Source organism: Betta splendens, chromosome 9 (assembly GCF_900634795.4).
Source record: "Betta splendens chromosome 9, fBetSpl5.4, whole genome shotgun sequence".
Lineage (NCBI taxonomy): Eukaryota > Metazoa > Chordata > Actinopteri > Anabantiformes > Osphronemidae > Betta > Betta splendens.
The window spans coordinates 20565613-20582657 of record NC_040889.2 but is presented as its reverse complement, the minus strand read 5'-3'; the positions used below and the strand labels follow the sequence as shown (position 1 = coordinate 20582657).

The following is a 17045-nucleotide window of genomic DNA, read 5'->3' as shown; positions in this document are numbered from 1 at the left end:
CGCTAGAGGGCGGCCTTGGTAACGTTTGAATCTACACATCTTGTGTAGAAGAAGAAACTACTTCCCCACGTGTTTATTGAGTTCGTAGAGAGAGTTTCTTTAATTGTTTATGTTTTAGATTCTTGATCTAATAGACACACAAATATAGTAAAAATGCCGAAGGTAAAGTCCGAGAAGAAAAGCAGGCAGCACCAAGAGGTTAAAAACCAAGGTATGTGTCTTCGTAAAGGCTTAGCGTTAGCATGTTAGCAAACATAACAGCAGCTGGAGGAATTAGCTAGAGCCAAGAAGCTTGTCATCACGTTAGTATTAATACAGAACAGCTGATTGATAGCGGTAGAGTGTTCGCGTAAAAGATTCGTATACGTGAGTTAGTTACAAACTTTATATATATATAAATTTACTATGCATTTACTATTCAGGCGCCTTGACAATAGCATAGCGTATGTGAATGTTTCACTATCTACAGACACTGACCCAAACATTGACGAAAAAAAACATTAACATCTGTCATTGGGAGAATAAACATAGGTCCATGTTTTCTATTTCAGGGATCATGTTCAACACCGGCATCGGTCAACACATCCTGAAGAATCCTCTGGTTGTCAACAGCATCATAGAAAAGGTTGGCTGTGGCTGTTATTGCTTGGTGGTAAAGACAAGAGAGGGGTTGTAATAACCCTACTCAGCCCTGATGACCTGTGTTGAGAACGTGTAGTTGTGCTTTTTCAGGCCGCCCTCAGGCCGACAGACGTGGTTCTGGAGGTGGGACCCGGTACTGGTAACATGACGGTGAAATTGCTGGAAAAAGCCAAGAAGGTGAGGGTCTCAACGGGTTCTCGTTGATTTGATCATCTAATGCAGATGTCAAGCGTTAAAGCCTGCTGCTGTTGCAGGTGGTAGCCTGTGAGCTGGACTGCAGACTGGTGGCTGAACTTCAGAAAAGAGTCCAGTGCACGTGAGTAGAAGCAGCTGAACGATAGTTACTGAAACCAGGCTGTGCTTTGTGATAAAACAAAACTGTGTGATTCCAACAGACCCTTGCAGACCAAACTTCAAGTATTAGTTGGAGATGTGTTAAAAACTGACTTGCCTTTCTTTGACGTTTGCGTGGCTAATTTACCATACCAGGTAAGCGCATGTTTTCTTTTTAGTGCCCAGATTCATTCAGGATTATTTGATGCATTGATCTAAAAGAAGACATCTTTTAACTGTGCAGATCTCGTCGCCGTTTGTCTTCAAGCTCCTGCTGCATCGACCTTTCTTCAGGCAAGAAGCCAACAGAGCCTCACCGAGAGTCTGTGACTGTTGTTGTCTTGTTCAGGTTGAACATTGAGTAGTTTTTTTGTGTGATTTGTGTTCAGGTGCGCCGTGTTGATGTTCCAGAGAGAGTTCGCCATGCGACTGGTAGCCAGTCCTGGAGACAAGCTCTACTGCAGACTGTCCATTAACACACAGCTGTTGGCTCGAGTAGACCACCTCATGAAGGTTGGTTTTGACTGTTTGACCCTTGTTTACCTGGAACTCTTTAGACCAAACAAGATCATGACAGCATCGTCACACATGTTTTTTTTTTTTCTTCAAGGTTGGGAAAAATAATTTCCGCCCTCCTCCAAAAGTGGAATCAAGCGTTGTCAGGATAGAACCCAAAAATCCCCCTCCACCAGTGAACTTTCAGGTGGGGTCTCTCTCTTAACAGTGGTGTCAATGCATTTCTTGCCTGGTTCAGGTAATTAATGCTGTAATGTGTTTATTCTCTGAAGGAGTGGGATGGCCTGGTCAGAATAGCTTTTGTAAGGAAAAATAAAACCCTCAGCGCAGGTTTCAAGTGAGTGCGTGCCCACAGCAAACACAGTCTGTAGTGTTGAGCAAGCTACTGGATCATGCTGATTTCTCATTTGCAGGTCTGCTGCAGTGGAACAGCTGCTTGAAAAGAACTACAGAATCCACTGCTCTGTGCATAATGTGGTGAGTTTGTTATTCACATTAGAACCAGTGGTGCTTAAAACCACTCACAGGCCATTTTCAGGTTAAACTCCTGTTTTGTCGACAGGAGGTTCCAGCAGATTTCAGCATCAGCAACAAGATTGAAAGTGTTTTGAAAGAGGCTGAATTCAGTGAGAAAAGGGCCCGGTCTATGGACATTGATGACTTCATGGTGTAAGTTGAACAAATCTACCGCTTGTTTCTTTACTATTGATAAAGAATTTTTTTCAAAGTAAGGCATAAAACTGATATCATTTGCCTGATTTGTTTTTTTTTTCATCCTTAGATTACTTCATGCTTTCAACTCAGCAGGGATCCACTTTTCCTAAAAGGAATAGCAAACCGAAAAAGACGTATTTATTCCACGTTTCTTAAGTACAGGAAATAACTGACTATAAAACTAGAAGAACAGCATTTTAAAATGCTGGATGAGGATGAGGTATACAAAGAAATTTGATGGCTCCAGTTTGAGCTCATATTGAGTGTGCATGAATGGACATTTTGGCAGATTGAAGCGGTAGAAGCCTTATTCATTGTTTGAGGGCCTATCAATGTTTAACACTGCCATTTGTAATTTTCTGTAGTGGTTAAGTCATATACAAAATGAGTTGTATCGCCCTCAAGCGTCAATGATGTTATTTCTCCATATGGTCTTCGATAATAAAGGGTTATTCGTTGCTGTAATGATTATTTATGACAATACAAGCGCGCTGCTGTAATGTGTCGGTGTGGCCACTAGAGGTCAGCAACACAATGCACAGATTTGTACCAAACAGCTGATCATCAGCGAACTGTACCCGCACTTTGCGCATTTCCACGTGGTGATTACATTGTGACCTGACATTACAGTGAATCAATGCAATGTAGTTGCTGCTGTTGACCCCACAACGTAGCCATACTAGTGCTTCCGGTGAGGTCGTTTTAAAATAAAACCTTTTTCACCAATCTTACTTCAGCTGAATTCGTGGAAGTCAGCATTGGACCTCACTTACTGCGCTACAGGGTTTTCTACTCAGGTGGTAAAACATAGATCTTGAAGTTATAGTTTTATTTGGTAACAGTCACAAAATGTAAATGAAACACATAAGTCTTTATTAGTCCATCCAGCATTACATCTGGTGTAAACACGGATCATAACCAATAGTCGGTCAGTGGTCTTTGCTATACATTTAATAATAGCATTTTTTTTCCAATTTCAATTTTATAACAAAGTGTTAAACAGATATGGAAAAAATGTTTTACATTAAGAACTTTTAAGTCAGCTGCCACATAGAATGTCATGGTGCAAACTATGTGTGAAACCCTCCTAGGAACAGACGTAGCTATAGTTAAAGGCTTCTTCCAAACTGGATGACATGTACAGGATGATAGGACCTGACAGTGGCAGACATACAGTATCACAGAGTGCACATGCAGTTATGTCAACCAGCACAGAAATCAAATACTGGTTTTGTGTGGTAAACTAGAAAACAGTCAATTAAGATCTTGTCTTAAACCAAATACTCTGTTCAAACAAAGTACAAAGAAGTATAAAAGAAAATAATTTAAGTACAGAAGAAGAAACTAAATATTCTGCATGAAAAAAAAAATCTACTAAAAAAGGAAGGAACTCCTTCCTAAGTTTTCTAATACTAGAGTGAGTGAACAGCCAGTTTTGTTAGGAGAGGGATCAGACAAATGCAATATGCAACTTGAGCCTATTGTTACATCAGTCTTTTGTTTTCACAGCTGCTAGTGACAGACTGACTTGTGCCAATCATCCAGTGGTTATGTGTCTTCATTTGCCACTTAAACCTCTTCAGTCTTTAAAGAGCACGTGGCCTCTTGGGATTAATCTGCTTACTGGCCTGCTCCTCCTCTTGGAGCGCAGAGCGGAATGACTTCACTTTATCTGTTGAAGAAGGGACAGAGAATCAGCCACCGCTGCTGCTTAATGTTTGTTGGAGCAAGGCATTTTACTAATATTCATCCACAGTGTGTCCTGGCCCCAGTCGTACCTCGGAGCTCAGTGAGGATTTCTATCTTCTGGTCTAGGATCTGCTCCAGTTGGGTGGCATACGACTCCACGTCATAATCCACCTCCTCCGTCATCTCCAGCAGCACTTTTTCATCTTCCAGCCACCGAATAGACTCCTGCTCACATAGGACATTTACAAGTTTTGAATGTGGTTTAATGTAATGAAAGTAATGTATAACAGCAGTTGCATATAAACACGATGCTCTGCTTTACCAGTGTGTATATGAACAAAGTTCTGACCTGAAAAACTGCTCTGTGATCTTCCAAGACCTGCTCTTCCATCTCCACCAACTGTGACACTGCCTCATGGAAGGTAAAGAGCTGAGGAGACACTTCCTCCTCCTGGGAAACATTAGTAAAAAGTCAAGCATAGGAAACAGAACTGGACTGGACACATAGACAGTTTTTTTTGAGACCACAGTTAAAATTTAGATTCCAGTGGAAATGTTTTGACTTCAAAACCTCATTTATAATCAGTCTAAAAAACTCTAGTCTTCTGATGTGACAAAAAAATTAATTATTTTATAGCTTTGTAAGATTTGCCAAAAAAATAAAAATAAGCTGTATTGTTATGTTACATATGCTTCAGTAAATAAAAAGCGATCCGTGCCTCCTCCACTGTACTTACATTCTGCTCACAGAGCAGTTTGAGGTCGTCTCTCTGTGGTGACATACTTAGCCACTCCTCATCCAAAAGATCCAGCTGATTGACAACATGAATGTTGGGTCGACCCCCCTCTATCACTTGGTTGGGGTCCACAGTCAGCTCCTTCACCCTAAAGAGAGCAGACAGAAGTAATTAGAACCATTTATTTCACACCACAAATTAACTCTAAAAACGGATACTGAATAATTAAGAATATGATCTTAACTGCAGAGCCAAAAAATGTTCACACATAGCACAGGATGGTAGTGTCATGAAAGCACCCACACCATGCATGGGGAGAGATGGGGATGTATGGGATCCTCTGAATATCAAACCCTGATGCTTGTTGAGTTTATCTTTTTCTGGGCTATGTTGATTTGATTCATAAACAGCATGAAGAAGTAATGTGTAGTTCAATAGTACTTAGTATTAGGGACTCCCAGGTTGTTTTTAATGAGGCCTCACATAGATGATGAAGTATTACCACGCTGCACTGACCTGCCGGTACAGTACTAATTAATCAGACTCTGAGAGGGATTACCTGCTGAGAGTTGGCTCAAACAAAAAGCTTATCACGGATGCTTATACTAAACAGCCTCATGGAGGTTTTAGTGGCACCAAACAACAGCTGACACCTTGTTAAGTCAAGTTGCTAAAAGCCATGTTTCCATTGTGACTAATTATACCTAGCAATCAGTGCATGCCTTTAATAGCATCATCACGATCAAACACAGACACACACCCACGGACAGTTTCAGGATTATTCAACAACCAGTGAAGAGAAAACATGATGTTCACACAAAGGTGAAATGAAGCAAGTCAAAGCAGTGGAGGAGGATGGACAGGGTCACATGATGCGGATGAGAGCAGAAGGATAAGATGAGAGTCGCGTCAATGGTGATGGAGTAACAGCAGAAGTAAAATGAGCTTAAGGACCTGGCATTATGAAAACCGTGTGTGTCTGTGCATGTGTGCAGTTCAGTGCTGTGCTTTAGGGAGTGCTCGACCTGCTGGGAGAGGTAGCAGCAAAGTCATCGTATTCAAAGGTATTGGTTGGCGACTGGTCAGAGCGACTTCCCTGACCGCCCTGGGAGAAGGGGATGTCTGACGGACTAATCCCAAACTCTTTGACTCTACATAGCGGCACCAGCGCACAGAGAAGCAGGGGGCGGGAGAGAAAGGGAAAGAAAGCAGGAAAAAGAAGTGAGAGGGGATACAAGAGAGTTAGACAGAGCTTTAGCTACTGTGAGAAATTTACAGCAACAACAGTAAAGCTAATTTCAATCTATGCAAAGCCAATGGGGAATAACTGTGGAATTAAAGAAGCTATAATCACATTAAATCCTGCAGCAACAGGGAGAGTTGAAATCACTGCAACAGGTCAACATATTCTCACCTGTTAGCGTAGCGTAGTGTGTTGAGTGTGTTCTCACAGGAGGTCATACCAGGAGAAATAGTTGCAATCTGTTTAGAACAGCAGAGACTATTTGTAATAAAATCACCTCCACCACATCACAAAAGCATATGACAACATAGATTTCCTGTGGACAATAAACTGACCATGCATGTGCGTGAATTCTCTCCAATGAAGGAGTCTCTCAGGACCTGGGTGAGTTTGCTGGCTCTGAATGGAGTGTGGGGCTTGTTGCGGCCAAGTGCCCTGATACACTCCTGAGATAGAGAGAAACATTATGGAATTTGAAAAGACAAACAAACAACAACAACAACAACAATTTAGAATCACTTTTTTAGATGTTTCAAATCCAATAAAAAAATAAAAACCTTTAGGGCCAGCAGACTCTTGTTGATCTCAGCTCCCTCTAAACGTGTCTGGCGGTCAGCACTCGATGTATCAGCCCCCCTTTCATTCCCTGCAAGGTCGATGAGGGAGAACTTCCCGTGCATCTTGCCCTTTTTTCGAAGAATGATCTGGAAGACGGCGTGGCTGCGAGATGAATGAGCATTGGCTGAGGTCTGCCCAGATGTTCTGGAAATTAAGAATAAGAGTAAAATTTCAGAAAGTATCTTTTTTTCTTACTTATATGCGGTACTTATACATATTTTTTTGGTTATTTTTTTGTAAATCATGTTCACATGTTGTATTATATTATATGACACTTGCTTAATGTGAATAATTCAGGCTGTACAGAACAAATACAGATGTTCTATTATGAAATTATTAACTATCAGCAGCTTGTGTTGTCATACCTGCAGCTGTTGCCCACTTCTATGAGTTTTAGGACATCCTCTGTACACTTGACCTCCTTCTCCTGAAGACCAACAACTTGCACTTGCTGTTTCCCATCCTCCAGCACCCTCAGCTTAGCTTTGCGATTCAGTAGGTCGAACACCTATAAAGACATGGACAGTCAGTAGGGCTTTTGTTTTCTTTTATTATGAAAAAAGTAATAACCTAAACGGCTGATTAGATGTCACTTGCCTTTCCACTGTAGATTTCAAAAAAGGTTGAATACACTTGTAGATCTAACTTCTTGTAGTTGGGTTTCTTCAACATGAGAAATACATCCCGAGCTGCAAAAAAGATTTATTTAAAAGTAACATGACTCCAGAGTAAATGTAATTAATAATGCAATATTTATACAGATTATATCTGAAAAAATATTCTCACTTAGAACAAACTGAGTTCAGAGAGCAGAATGTTTGACTCACCAGCTAATGCATAAATTCCTTTAGAACAGTCCTGGTTTTTCCCAGAGAAATCTCCACCCATAGTCTAAAATACAGTTCACAGCACAATCAAGACAAGGCATCGTCAGATTTTCTATCGTTCTATCGTTGACGGAGTTACTGCGTGCAACTCACGTGTGTTTTTCCGCTGCCGGTCTGTCCATACGCAAAGCAGGTGGCCATGCCCCTCTCAAAAATGGTCTCCACTAGAGGTCTGGCCGTGAACCTGCAGAATAAGACATAAATGTAACCACCAACCAACACGTGTTTAGTGTCATATTCAGTTGTATAAACCAATGCTTATTATGCTCATCGCACCGACCAGTCAGGTGTGTCTTATTTAACCACACCCAATGCACCAAACACACGGACCTGAATGTTAAATGGGTACAAACCTGTAAACCATCTCATTAGTGCTGCTGTCATCAAAAGCGTAATCAAAGCGGAAGGTTTGGTTCTCCAGGTAGCGGGTCAGGTCCACTTTTTGTTTCGGTTCATGGACCATCACCACGTCTTTACTGGGAATAGTGATCACATCTAAATCCTTCATTGTCAACTCTGAAACACAAATGAGGCACCACACAAAAGTGTTTTATATATGAATATTAAATTTAAATGTAATAGCATATGAAATATGGTCACAACACTAATCTTAGAGGTCCTTACCTTTTTTGTTGAGAGGACGTTTTCTCACACAAACACATATTCTGTGTTCTTCAATCTATACAATGCAACAGAAAAGAACATTCCATATTTTCTGCTATGCTAATATCTGATAATGACTGAAGAAAAGCCCTGTTTCTACTCACAAGGTCAGCTGTGGTCAGGGGCCGGTAGTCAAGACTGGCTCGGAAATCTCTGATCATGTACATGATCTCATAATTAGGGACGGTGGTATCAACCTCCTGAGGGAGAACAAAGATGAAGTGGCGGAAATGCTTTTGGTATCGATTACTCTTGTTTATCACGAAGGAAAGTGTTAAAGAATACCAACATACCTGAGCTCTTTTCTCTCTTAGCTCCTGTTGCTGCAGTCGACGCCTCTCTCTCTTCTCCTGCAGTTTTTCCACTTCCTTCACGCAGTTTGACTTCCTCCTTGCTACATTGAAAAGGAAAAACAATTAAAAGAAATCTCTGTTTCCCTTCTTTCTCTCTCTTCTCTTTGTCCAAGTCTTCCTTCAAACAGATGGGAGACCTTGGGCTACATCCAACAATGCAGAGCAGTGATAATGCTCAGGCCCAGACCAGAATGCAGTGGTTGGCACAGAGTGCCTCCAGTGTAACAGTAGCTGCTTTCTGAACAGTGTTCAGTGTGTTCAAAAGCTGGTTTGCTAATTGATTCCCTTTATCTATGTACTAAAACACAACCTTACCAGGAAACTGCATCTTTTTAGTGAAATGAAAAGAGAGTTGATTTGAAATTTAGGAAATCTCAATCAAAGGACTTTCCCAAATTTCCCACCACAGCACATCCACAAATTAGAATAGTTTTAGGTCAAGTAATTAGCCACTGTACCAAGAGATCGTCTGTTAGCAAATGTGATTGAAAGATACTTCTGATTGTTTGAGTTTACAGAACCATTGTTATCTGATTAGCCCTAGCTGGCTGCAACAGCCTCAGCTTCCCACTGCAGAGTGAAGGCCAGAAGGCTGTGATGCAGTCCCAGCCTTCTGTTGGCCTCGGTCTACCAGACTATTAAAGCATGGGGATTAATAATCTGCTCTAATCTGGTGGGAGGAATGAGCTGCATCAGCAATGGGGGGAAAGGCTGTATGAGAATTATGCTGTGCCATCACTACCTGTACATTTCTGTCAGCCGAGGAGCAGATGGGTATAGAAGACAAAAGTAGGCTTTAACCTGTCCTCCTATCTTATCAACAGCGAGCACTTGGAAGGAATGGTGAGTAAAGAAAGAGGTTATTGTAGCTGTCTAAGTCATAAGGAGTAACACGGTGCTACAAGCTTTTCCACATATGTGCTTCTGGGGCTCTGCAGTAACCAGACAGGTAGAAGACAAAGCAATCAAACAGTAGCACATTTTAGTCCCTGTGTAATACTCAGAAAGCCTGTCCGCTGGATGGATTGGGTTTGTTCTGCTTAACCACCACACCACAGCTCTGAATCAACTTTGGTTGACAATTTTTGTTGCAAGACTACAGGACTTTCAGGTTCTATAGGAGACTCTATAAGAATCACCATGGAACAGCGAGGGGAAGGGGAAGCATGCAGGTGATACATACAAAGCTGTCCAAGATCCTTTCTGGATATCTGGTGCTGTGAGGATTCTGTGATAAATATGGTCAACAACATGACATAATGAAGCGTATGTTGACAGGTTCAAAATCTACTGATCCAAAATTCTGCAAATGATACAAATGTTTTTTCAACATTTATTAGCATTTTATATGTGGTAAATTAAATAAAACTAGTAAAAAATTTGAATTCAAATTCTTTGATCATGTTACCATTTTGAAGCTGCTGTTGTGTTTGGGCTTGAGTGGGCTGTGTAGACTGCTGGGATGGAGGCGGCGGTGCTGGCTCTGGCTGCGGAGGCTGTGGGGGTCTGGCCCGGGTTGGAATTACTGAAAAAACAAAACCAGAAGAAAAGGTCACATAACAGATTAAAGTTGTGATAATACAAAATAATAAACCAATACTAATCTGCTAGTACTCTGCACTGATTTGTCTTTGCATGTGTTGAACGTTACTCTTCTTTATGGTTTTTAAAATAATAAAAAATAGGAGTAATCTATTACGGGGATAACAACAATTTTCTGAGAGCTGTTTGAAACAAACCTCTATTGTCCCTGGACGGAGTTTCATTCTTAGAAGGTGCTATCGTCCGACGGTTCTGGAAGAAAAAACAAAGCAGAAGCTACAGTAGGTAGGTGGCTGATTTCCAACATCACCTTCTCATTCGCAAACTTGACATAATGACTTTTGATGAATTACCACAGATGAACAAATAAGGGCTACTCTACTAGAATATATTGCTATTTAGATTTTGAATAGCAATCTGTTTTTCACACCTAAGAGTAAGTTTGAATGCATGCAACCAGAAGGAATAGTGTAAAATAAAAGAACAGTGAGCTGCCCACCTTATCTGTGTAGGAAACTGGTACTTACCTTTGCAATTTTGTTGACCTTCACAGATGTAGGTGTGGGTGGGGGTGGAGTCTCTGGACTAGGGGCAATCTCTTCCTCTGGAGCCACATCTGGATTAAGTGCAAATATACTCTCCAAGTCAATCTGTTCAGAAACAGCACAGGACAAATAAAGAATTTAGTGAAATACACTACAAATTAAGGCAACATACAGTTAACTAGTGAAGTAATAATAAACTTATTCTCCACCTTCCACCTGTTTGGTAAATAGCAAAAAGCTATTACCTGGAAGGGAATAATGAATCACCTCAGTGGTATCTCGTGATTGTTTGTGTAAAAATGGGATAGATTCTGTGTGCCCACATAGCACTTAATTCATTTTAGGGGTCTAAATGTGAAATGCACTGCAAGAAAAACAAAGTGTGTCAGAGAAAATACAAAGAGGCTACATAGTAGGATATCCTGTTACACTGCACCGTATGGAAGGTGGACAGATGGCGATGTCCGGTGGGACCATCATACATATAGGCTGATTGTGTGAACTCCTGAATGCCTTTAAATACATTATTTATTGGCAAATGAAAAACACACCACTGCTACTGTTGCCGGGAGCAGTAATACGTGGTGGTTTACCTCTTTCCCTTTTGTATCTCCATTTTCTATCCACTCCACAGTGACACTCTCATTCTCCTCGCTCAGTGAAGTCACCATTGCTTGGTGGATACGTCCTGTGAAACAAACATCACATTGTCAGAAAACGGTTACCCAGAAAACAAGCATCAACAACCCCCAAAGAGGGAAGACCACAGAAGTTAATTGCTTTAAAAAGGTCTGTCTATTACCAGAAGACCACATGAATCCATACTCATGGACAGTATACCAAAAGAAAAGTATGGTACATAACGGTGCCTATTACCAGCACCACCTGAAAGAAGTTAATCAAGAAGAACTGATTCTGAGACTTAAAGTGCACCACCATGCACAGATGTCTGCAGGAAATCAGCTACAACTGTTGCATTTCTAATATTAGGGCCTCTCCTGAACCAAAGACATCATCAGAAGTATCTGATCTGGACTAGAGAGAAAATAAACTGGAGCATTGCTCAGTGATCCAAAGTCGTTCTTTCAGAGTCTGCATTTCATTTGAAAAACAAGATCACAAAGTGTGAAGGAAAAATTGGATTTAGCAGTAGCCATACATGGCGACAAACCTCTAACTTATTGACCTTCATGTTATTGTCCTTGGACAGTGTTGGTCAGTGCCTGAAGTCCAAGGAAATGCTGGCAAAACTCCCATAATCTGAACATGGCTATCAAAGCAACCTGGTCATCAGGCTGTTTGAACAGAGAAGTGTGAGATAAAGGAACTTCAACCTAGAACTACATGTCCAGGCAAAGTGTATAAATATGCTTTGTAGATGCGTGAAATTACTCTGCTACTGTATTAAAACCACAGTCAGTATGTACAGTATACTCCTGTTAACCAAAAACACACCATGGAGGAAAGAAAAACAAGTAGTAAGAATTAAATCCTTTATCAATTTATTTTAAGATTAGATAAGAAAATCTGAAGATGTTTCATTTTTTAATTTTTATGAAGGAGTTAGCCATAATAATTGAAATAAAAACAAAAACGTTTTTTATACCCAAAACATTTGGGGATGGAATTTGGGTCCCCCGAGTATTAAATGGAAGCAAGGTAATAAGCTGAGGCAAATCTGACCATGCACGTTGGATAATGACCTGTTACAGAGAATCACCAATAATAGAAACAAGCCCAGCTGCTGCTGTTTGCCTTTCTCCTCCCCTCCTGTAGCATAACAATACCAGCTGTAAAGAGCCCGCTGGTCCTCCCATTTCTGTCTATGCAGATCTGACTGTATGCTGTAAATTCCCAGCACAATCTGAGAAAACACCATGTTCCTATATCCATTATTCAGACACACAGGGAGCCAACCAACAAAGATGCTTTTAGTGTCCTCTGCTACTGAACATCTGACTAAATAACCTTACAATGGATTTACATTGTTAAAGGCAGGGAAAGCAAATCTGGGAGAGATGTGAAGAATATTTTGTGCAATTTAAATGTAAGGAACCTCTGATTCAGGAAGAGAGATGAATCTTACATACACTGTACTGGTCATTTTGTTAGGTACACCAATAATGTATGATAAATCCAAGACAGAGCTCCTCTATGAATTCAAACTATTAGTGTTTCTTAAATTTGTACTATAACTGTCAGGATTTTGTATAAAATACACAAATATAGATTATTACTTTACAAAACCAGGAGAAGTAAATATTTATGCTATTTTATGACAGATGAACAAAGTCCATGAAATCAAAACTTGCACACCCAAAAACTGGCATAATATAGTTACAAAGATACAAAAAAGCTCAGTTCTGTCAATTATGCCAGTTATCTTCCATAACATCCCTATTAATTAATGTAATTCTTCTAAAGGCCATTTCCTCATTTGCTGTTGGTTGTGAGGAGAACAAGTGTAGTATTTAAAAGTGTTCAGTTAAAGGAGCTCTAGTCATATGATTCCCATCATATTCATAGTCAATCTAATTAACAGACCCTCCCCGCTCATGCCCTGTATGACGGCATGTGAATGTTACATATTTAAGTGTTTTTATTTGCAATGTAACTAAAAAAAGGAAGTAACATCTGCAAAGTCCCAACCTTGAAGAGTCACACATCTGTGAGAGCTGATTGAGAAAACGGAGAACAAGGCAAAGTTCTCCTAGTCACAGTTGCTTCATGCTAATAGCTTTATGCTAGTAATAAAAACAGACAAAAAGTGACAGGTGCTGCTTATCTAAAGTCAGTGGTTTAGTACGAGACCAAAGCATTTCTGTGGGATTCTACAGAGGAGTACTTCATATACACACACAGCTTCGTTCTTTTGTTTTTGCACATTTTGGTTGTAGTATATGTACTAAATTGATTGTTGTAATGTTTTTCCCACTCTCTATCCCCTCACCCGAACCGGTAGAGGCAGATGGGTGCCCACATTAAGCCCGGTTCTGCTGGAGGTTTCTTCCTTGTTTAGATGGGGAGTTTTTTTCTCTCCACTGTTGCTGTCAAATTGTAACAATTCCAATTAAAGGCTTGCAGAATGGAATGTGGGATTTGTTGGCTTTAGTTGTGTAAAGTCTGACCTTGTAACGTGTCTTGAGATAACTATGTTGTGAATTGGCAATATATAAATAAAATTGAATTGAATTAAATCCAATCACACACCAACCGTCAAGGTGCACCTCTCAAAAAAGAAGCCATGCTGCTTGGTCCTTCTGTACATTTTCTGGAAATGAATACACTGCCCACTCTGTCCCACTTTTATACAAAATCTGGCTGAAGGGGTATGCTGACACCTCCTAGTAGCCTGAGGGGCTTAAAAGGGTGGTGCCCCAAGCTCTGTTAAGCCCGAAGGCAAAACAAAGCCTCAAACATCAGTTTCACTGCAACACCAGCCTCCTATTAATGACATTGTCAACATATGAATTCAATAGAAATATGCAGCCTATAATTACCAAGCTACTGGGTGAGGTATGACTCTCAAATTCTGCTTTGTCAGCACTATATTTCAAATAAATATAGGGTCTGACAACAACAAATCCCATTTTAAAAGAGACTACACAAAATAGTGCATAAACACAGGTTTATAAACTAAGCAATGCCCGAAGTCTATTCACGTCATGGCACAAAATGATTCTCTTTGAATGACCTGGCAGAATCAAGGCAGTGGCTGCAACAGATGGGCTGGTGGCTAATAGCTTGAATCTGGCTTGAATTTGAACCAGCCCTGTCACCAACCCCCAAAGAGGGCAATCCCTGCTCTGGAGGCGACGCCATCCAACAGAGAAGCGGATAGACACTCCACAGTCTGGGCCAGTTTCTCCCAGACCTCTCCCATGATGTCAGAGTACTGAGACCAGCAGGATCAATAATCAAAAGCATTCAACAACAACTGGTGTAATTATTAAAGACACACCCTCACCTCTAGCCTTTATATTATTTTTGTTCACATGAGTGTTTGTTGTTTAAGGGTTTATAGCAAACATTAGCACTGGGTGTAGCCTGGTCCCAGAACAGCCAGACAGGAATGACAAACTTTTCAGTCATATGTGGCTGCCATGCCCTGAAGCTATTTCTACAAGTACAATTCAGTAAAGCTAATATTCACAGAGAGAATAATCACACAAGTTGCCTCTCTCCTTCCTGATCTCCTTCTTTGCGATCCCTCAGGAGAAAGACTGTGTTTTCGTTCAATACAGTTTGTTTCTTCATGCTAATATTGTCCTTCGACTAAGTTACATGCTCTTAGGCAGAATGTCTTTGCTACAAAAAGGTTTTCCTTTTCAGACACGGTTCCCTAAATTTGGTCATTTATTACCTATAAAACGTATGCTATCAATAACTCATCCAGGGATTCCAATGTATTTGGTGTTAGCAATAGCAAACCGGTGGCCTGTAACTCAATGTTCAAATCTGAGTTAGCTGGGTAACTGTTAACTAGCTTTACATGTAGGTGGGGGTTTTGTAGCAAAATGTAAACTAACTAACGCTAGTTTATGCTTCGGAATCGTTTTTTTTACTAGACTGAATGAATGAATTAGCTGTGCAGTCGTGGTGAGCTAGGTTTCACTCCAGCATCAAGGCTTCTGCTGTAGGATATGAAAGCCGGTAACAGCAGCTAGCATAGCTGCTTAGCTAACGCTGATGTAGAATGTGATTTTTGCCCTGTAGAAATAATGTCAAGCTAGTTTGGTTAGCAATTTAGCTAGTTCTGCGGTTGTCATGGCGTGTGAGAATAAATTATTTAAGTAGCAGTATAGTTGGTATTATTATTTTCAGCCTGGCCACATTTATACAGTATGAATGAACCGCCTACTGCATATATCCTGAACTGGCAGCGTTCAAACAAAGGTAAATGTTCGTTCAGAAGCTATAACCGTGTTTAACGTTCGCCTAATCACTCCGCCCTGACAGCTAATACCGACGACTAACGGCTAACGTTAACGTCACGCTCCGCAGCCGCGAAGGGAGCGACGGTTGCTGTATTCAACAGCACCGCAGCAACAAAGCTCCCTAACAACTTACACAGTGCGACGGCAAAAGCACAGACATGGTGAAACTTACCATCACTGCGCTTTATCTCCACATAGGTACCGACGACAATCTTCCCAAAAACCGACGCCATTCTACATTACTAATGAACAATTATTAGAAAATGGAATAAGACCTATTACAGGACGGGTTAATTCAGCTTCTTGTGTTTAGCAGTCTTTGGTTGGAGAGGAAGACACAGACAACAGCAATGAACTAGCATTACGTAGCTGCCCAGAATACTAAGTTACTTCCGGTCGCGTATTGTCAAAATAAGACAACTGAACACACGTAAAATGACGTTCTACTTTTGGACAGGCATTCATTTGTTCGTTTATGCTTTAATACATAAGATAAACACAAAAGCTAAACCCACAATTAAAAAGTAATTAAATTAAGTAATTAAAAAATATACAGTAAATAGTATTCAGAAAATATTTTCATTTAAAAATATTATAAGTTCAAAGGCAACAGTCTAAGTAGCCTTAGGTCACTAGAAGTATTTTTGTCGTTTGGTAAGTTGAGCGCAAGATGTCTGAAAAACATAATTGTTTATTAAAACATCTAGATCCACCCTATTTATTCTGTTCTCACACGGCCACATTAACACCCTTTAGGATGAAGCATGTAGCACCAGCAGGCGGCGCTGCTCATCTTCACAGTGAAAATCGGTTAGAGGTATTGACAGTGTCAGTCTTAACAGAGACCACTGGGATCACTGCATGTTTGTGTAAGAATATTTGAAGTACTGAGATTCGGATACAGCCTAACAAGCGATATTATCACTTTAGGCAAATCCAAAATCAAAGTACTATTGTATAATCATTATTGGCAGAATAGTCTAATGCAACAGGACAAACTAAAGTCAACACAGCTGTAAAAGCAGCTATAAGAGAATAAAAAAATGTATTAAACCTGCATAACATCATGCAGTACTTTATTGCTTTTGTATCCTAATTAATGTGGTTATTAATATACATGATTATGACTTACAACCTTTGATGTATTAACCTCTACACACTCTAGGCCAAAGACCCTGCTTGATGTAGTGTATCTTCTAAACCTTAACCAACACAAATAAATTCCTGGAGATAATTCGCTTTCTAGAAGCTACCAGGTTAGTCTGTGGCCCTACAGCTGTTAACCCCCCCTGTCTGCATGCACACACACTCTTTAACCCGCCCCCAAATCCACCACTTTGGCATCAGGCATTTGCTGGTGAGTTCTCAGCTGTCTGCGCCCTAAATAGACCTTATCAGGAGCAGACCACCTTCAAGGGGGTCACTTCCCAAATAATTCATTTAGTGGAAATTAAACTCATTTCACAATTCCTTGAATAATTCAAACACAACTAGAATGTACATGTTATATTCCATTTATTTGTTGTTTATGTGTACATATAGTTTAAAGTTGTTTTAAGTGGGTATGTTTCTTTGGAGTGAACCTATGTGTGTCATGCGCTGTAGTTCTGTCCCAGCCCACTAAGA

General features: G+C 40.4%; 2 protein-coding genes across 7 annotated transcripts; one reads left to right on the top strand and one right to left on the bottom strand.

Annotated features, from left to right (window-relative positions):
- The first annotated feature begins 12 nt into the window (after positions 1-12).
- Positions 13-4122, top strand: dimt1l (DIM1 dimethyladenosine transferase 1-like (S. cerevisiae)). 3 transcript variants are annotated; one of them, XM_029163991.3, is made up of 12 exons: positions 13-211; positions 552-625; positions 733-819; positions 897-958; positions 1038-1131; positions 1220-1269; positions 1365-1488; positions 1586-1678; positions 1764-1828; positions 1905-1968; positions 2054-2160; positions 2273-4122. In XM_029163991.3, exons 1-12 carry the CDS (start codon positions 154-156, stop codon positions 2313-2315), a joined length of 921 nt encoding a protein of 306 aa, XP_029019824.1. In that variant the 5' UTR covers positions 13-153; the 3' UTR covers positions 2316-4122. The 3 variants fall into 3 exon arrangements, with proteins under 3 accessions (XP_029019824.1, XP_029019825.1, XP_055367789.1); XM_029163992.3 differs by lacking the exon at positions 13-211 and adding an exon at positions 288-366; XM_055511814.1 differs by lacking the exon at positions 13-211 and having other exon boundaries at positions 567-625; positions 719-819.
- LOC114861837 (kinesin-like protein KIF2A) lies at positions 3058-15818 on the bottom strand. Of its 4 annotated transcripts, XM_055511812.1 has the most exons (22): positions 15592-15818; positions 11076-11170; positions 10465-10587; positions 10135-10189; positions 9804-9920; positions 9579-9623; positions 8336-8436; positions 8147-8242; positions 8004-8058; positions 7733-7895; positions 7473-7563; positions 7320-7383; positions 7090-7181; positions 6858-7000; positions 6432-6636; positions 6210-6320; positions 6046-6113; positions 5657-5782; positions 4632-4779; positions 4244-4345; positions 3984-4119; positions 3058-3877 (listed from the first exon to the last, which is right to left on the bottom strand). In XM_055511812.1, exons 1-22 carry the CDS (start codon positions 15650-15652, stop codon positions 3792-3794), a joined length of 2283 nt encoding a protein of 760 aa, XP_055367787.1. In that variant the 5' UTR covers positions 15653-15818; the 3' UTR covers positions 3058-3791. The 4 variants fall into 4 exon arrangements, with proteins under 4 accessions (XP_055367787.1, XP_055367788.1, XP_029017320.1 ...); XM_055511813.1 differs by lacking the exon at positions 5657-5782 and having other exon boundaries at positions 15592-15817; XM_029161487.3 differs by lacking the exon at positions 9579-9623 and having other exon boundaries at positions 15592-15817.
- Between the last annotated feature and the right edge of the window lie 1227 nt (positions 15819-17045).

What these genes read in the sequence shown, in the direction of transcription:
- dimt1l (XM_029163991.3), top strand. Translation starts at nt 154, where the DNA reads ATGCCGAAGGTAAAGTCCGAGAAGAAAAGCAGGCAGCACCAAGAGGTT. An exon ending in CAGAAAAGAGTCCAGTGCAC is followed by an intron (nt 959 to 1,037) that starts GTGAGTAGAAGC and finishes TGATTCCAACAG; the next exon opens with ACCCTTGCAGACCAAACTTC. An exon ending in TGGCTAATTTACCATACCAG is followed by an intron (nt 1,132 to 1,219) that starts GTAAGCGCATGT and finishes TTAACTGTGCAG; the next exon opens with ATCTCGTCGCCGTTTGTCTT.
- LOC114861837 (XM_055511812.1), bottom strand. Translation starts at nt 15,652, where the DNA reads ATGGCGTCGGTTTTTGGGAAGATTGTCGTCGGTACCTATGTGGAGATA. An exon ending in ACGTCCTCTCAACAAAAAAG is followed by an intron (nt 7,896 to 8,003) that starts GTAAGGACCTCT and finishes TTTGTGTTTCAG; the next exon opens with AGTTGACAATGAAGGATTTA. An exon ending in AATCCTCACTGAGCTCCGAG is followed by an intron (nt 3,878 to 3,983) that starts GTACGACTGGGG and finishes CTTCTTCAACAG; the next exon opens with ATAAAGTGAAGTCATTCCGC.